General features: G+C 66.7%; 1 protein-coding gene across 1 annotated transcript in view; it reads left to right on the top strand.

Moving 5' to 3' along the window:
• JAKMIP1 (janus kinase and microtubule interacting protein 1) overlaps positions 1 to 1188 on the top strand; it is a 34322-nt gene that overhangs the window by 17097 nt on the left and 16037 nt on the right. Inside the window, exon 3 of the mRNA XM_015565789.1 lies at positions 976 to 1185. Coding sequence (XP_015421275.1) covers positions 976 to 1185 — 210 coding nt within the window. The remainder of the gene's footprint in view (positions 1 to 975; positions 1186 to 1188) is intronic.

The raw sequence follows: 1188 nt of genomic DNA, 5'->3' as shown, positions 1-1188 counted from the left end.
CACATCTTACATATCTGCAGCAGCCCTGTTTCCGATCAGTCACAGCCTCAGGTCCGAGGAAGGACCTGGATTGGGGGGAGGGGAGACAGCACCCAGCACAGCGCCCTTCTGGGCAGTGCCCCAGCTGTTGGCTTTGTGTCCAGAAACGGTTGAAGTATGTGGCCCGGGCCCGGCTGCTTCCCGCTGGCTTTCCTCTGGGGAACACTGGGCACGGCTGGGGGATGGCCTGGGGCTTCCACCGGGCTTCGCATGTGGACACGGCGAGGTCCTTGGAAACGCCAGGCAGCCCGTGGCTCCCGTGATTGTGGGGCGCTGAGGGAGCCGGGGCTGGGGGATACGGTGACCTCAGCTGCCCGTGAGGGCCCTGCTGTCGGGTGAGGACAGGGCTGCCCGGGGAAGGGGCCCAGCCTGGGACCCGCAGACGAAGCGCCCAGGGCAAGGCGGGTCAGTAGGAAGTAGGAGCTGAGAAGTCGTCGAAGGGGCAGGCGAGGGCCGGAGAGGGTCCTGAGGCAGCGGTGGGCGTCTCTGTCCTGCTGAGGAGAAGGCTGGGAGGACAGCAGGTTGTCCAGGGGGCTGGGGCCGGGAGAGCATTGGCGACCTTGGCAGGATTCCTTTGGCGGCAGGTGGGGACTGTGCCCAGACGGGAGCAGCTGAGGGGGCGGTGGGAGATAGGAGAGCAGCCCACTAGCGGAGAGGCCGGAGGGCGGAGGGCCCGAAGGGCCAGGATTTGACTTCATGAAGGTGAGCGAGACATGGGCACAGATGCATTTCCAAGGTCAGGGCCTGGTTGACGGTACAGGTCCTTGAGCCTGTAGCTCTGCTCCTCTGAGCTCCGGGAAGCAGGGCTGGGCCGTGGGCTGCGGCCTCTCTGTGTCCCGTGTCCACGGAGCTGCCGACCTTCCCCCAGGCCTCCGCCAGCCAGGGCCAGATCTCCCGGCACCAGCCCCAGACTGACGGCTGCCTCTCCTCCTCTAGATGGATGAGATCAAAGGGAAAGACCGGGTGATCCTGGCCCTGGAGAAGGAGCTGGGCGTGCAGGCCGGGCAGACCCAGCGGCTGCTGCTGCAGAAGGAGGCGCTGGACGAGCAGCTGGTTCAGGTCAAAGAGGCCGAGCGGCACCACAGCAGCCCCAAGAGGGAGCTGCCGCCCGGCATCGGGGACATGGCAGAGCTCCTGGGCGCCCAGGTG

The sequence above is a fragment of the Myotis davidii genome, unplaced genomic scaffold (assembly GCF_000327345.1).
Source record: "Myotis davidii unplaced genomic scaffold, ASM32734v1 scaffold960, whole genome shotgun sequence".
In the NCBI taxonomy this organism is placed as follows: Eukaryota; Metazoa; Chordata; class Mammalia; order Chiroptera; family Vespertilionidae; genus Myotis; species Myotis davidii.
Note: the sequence above shows the minus strand (reverse complement) of the source record. Positions and strands in the feature narration are given on the sequence as shown.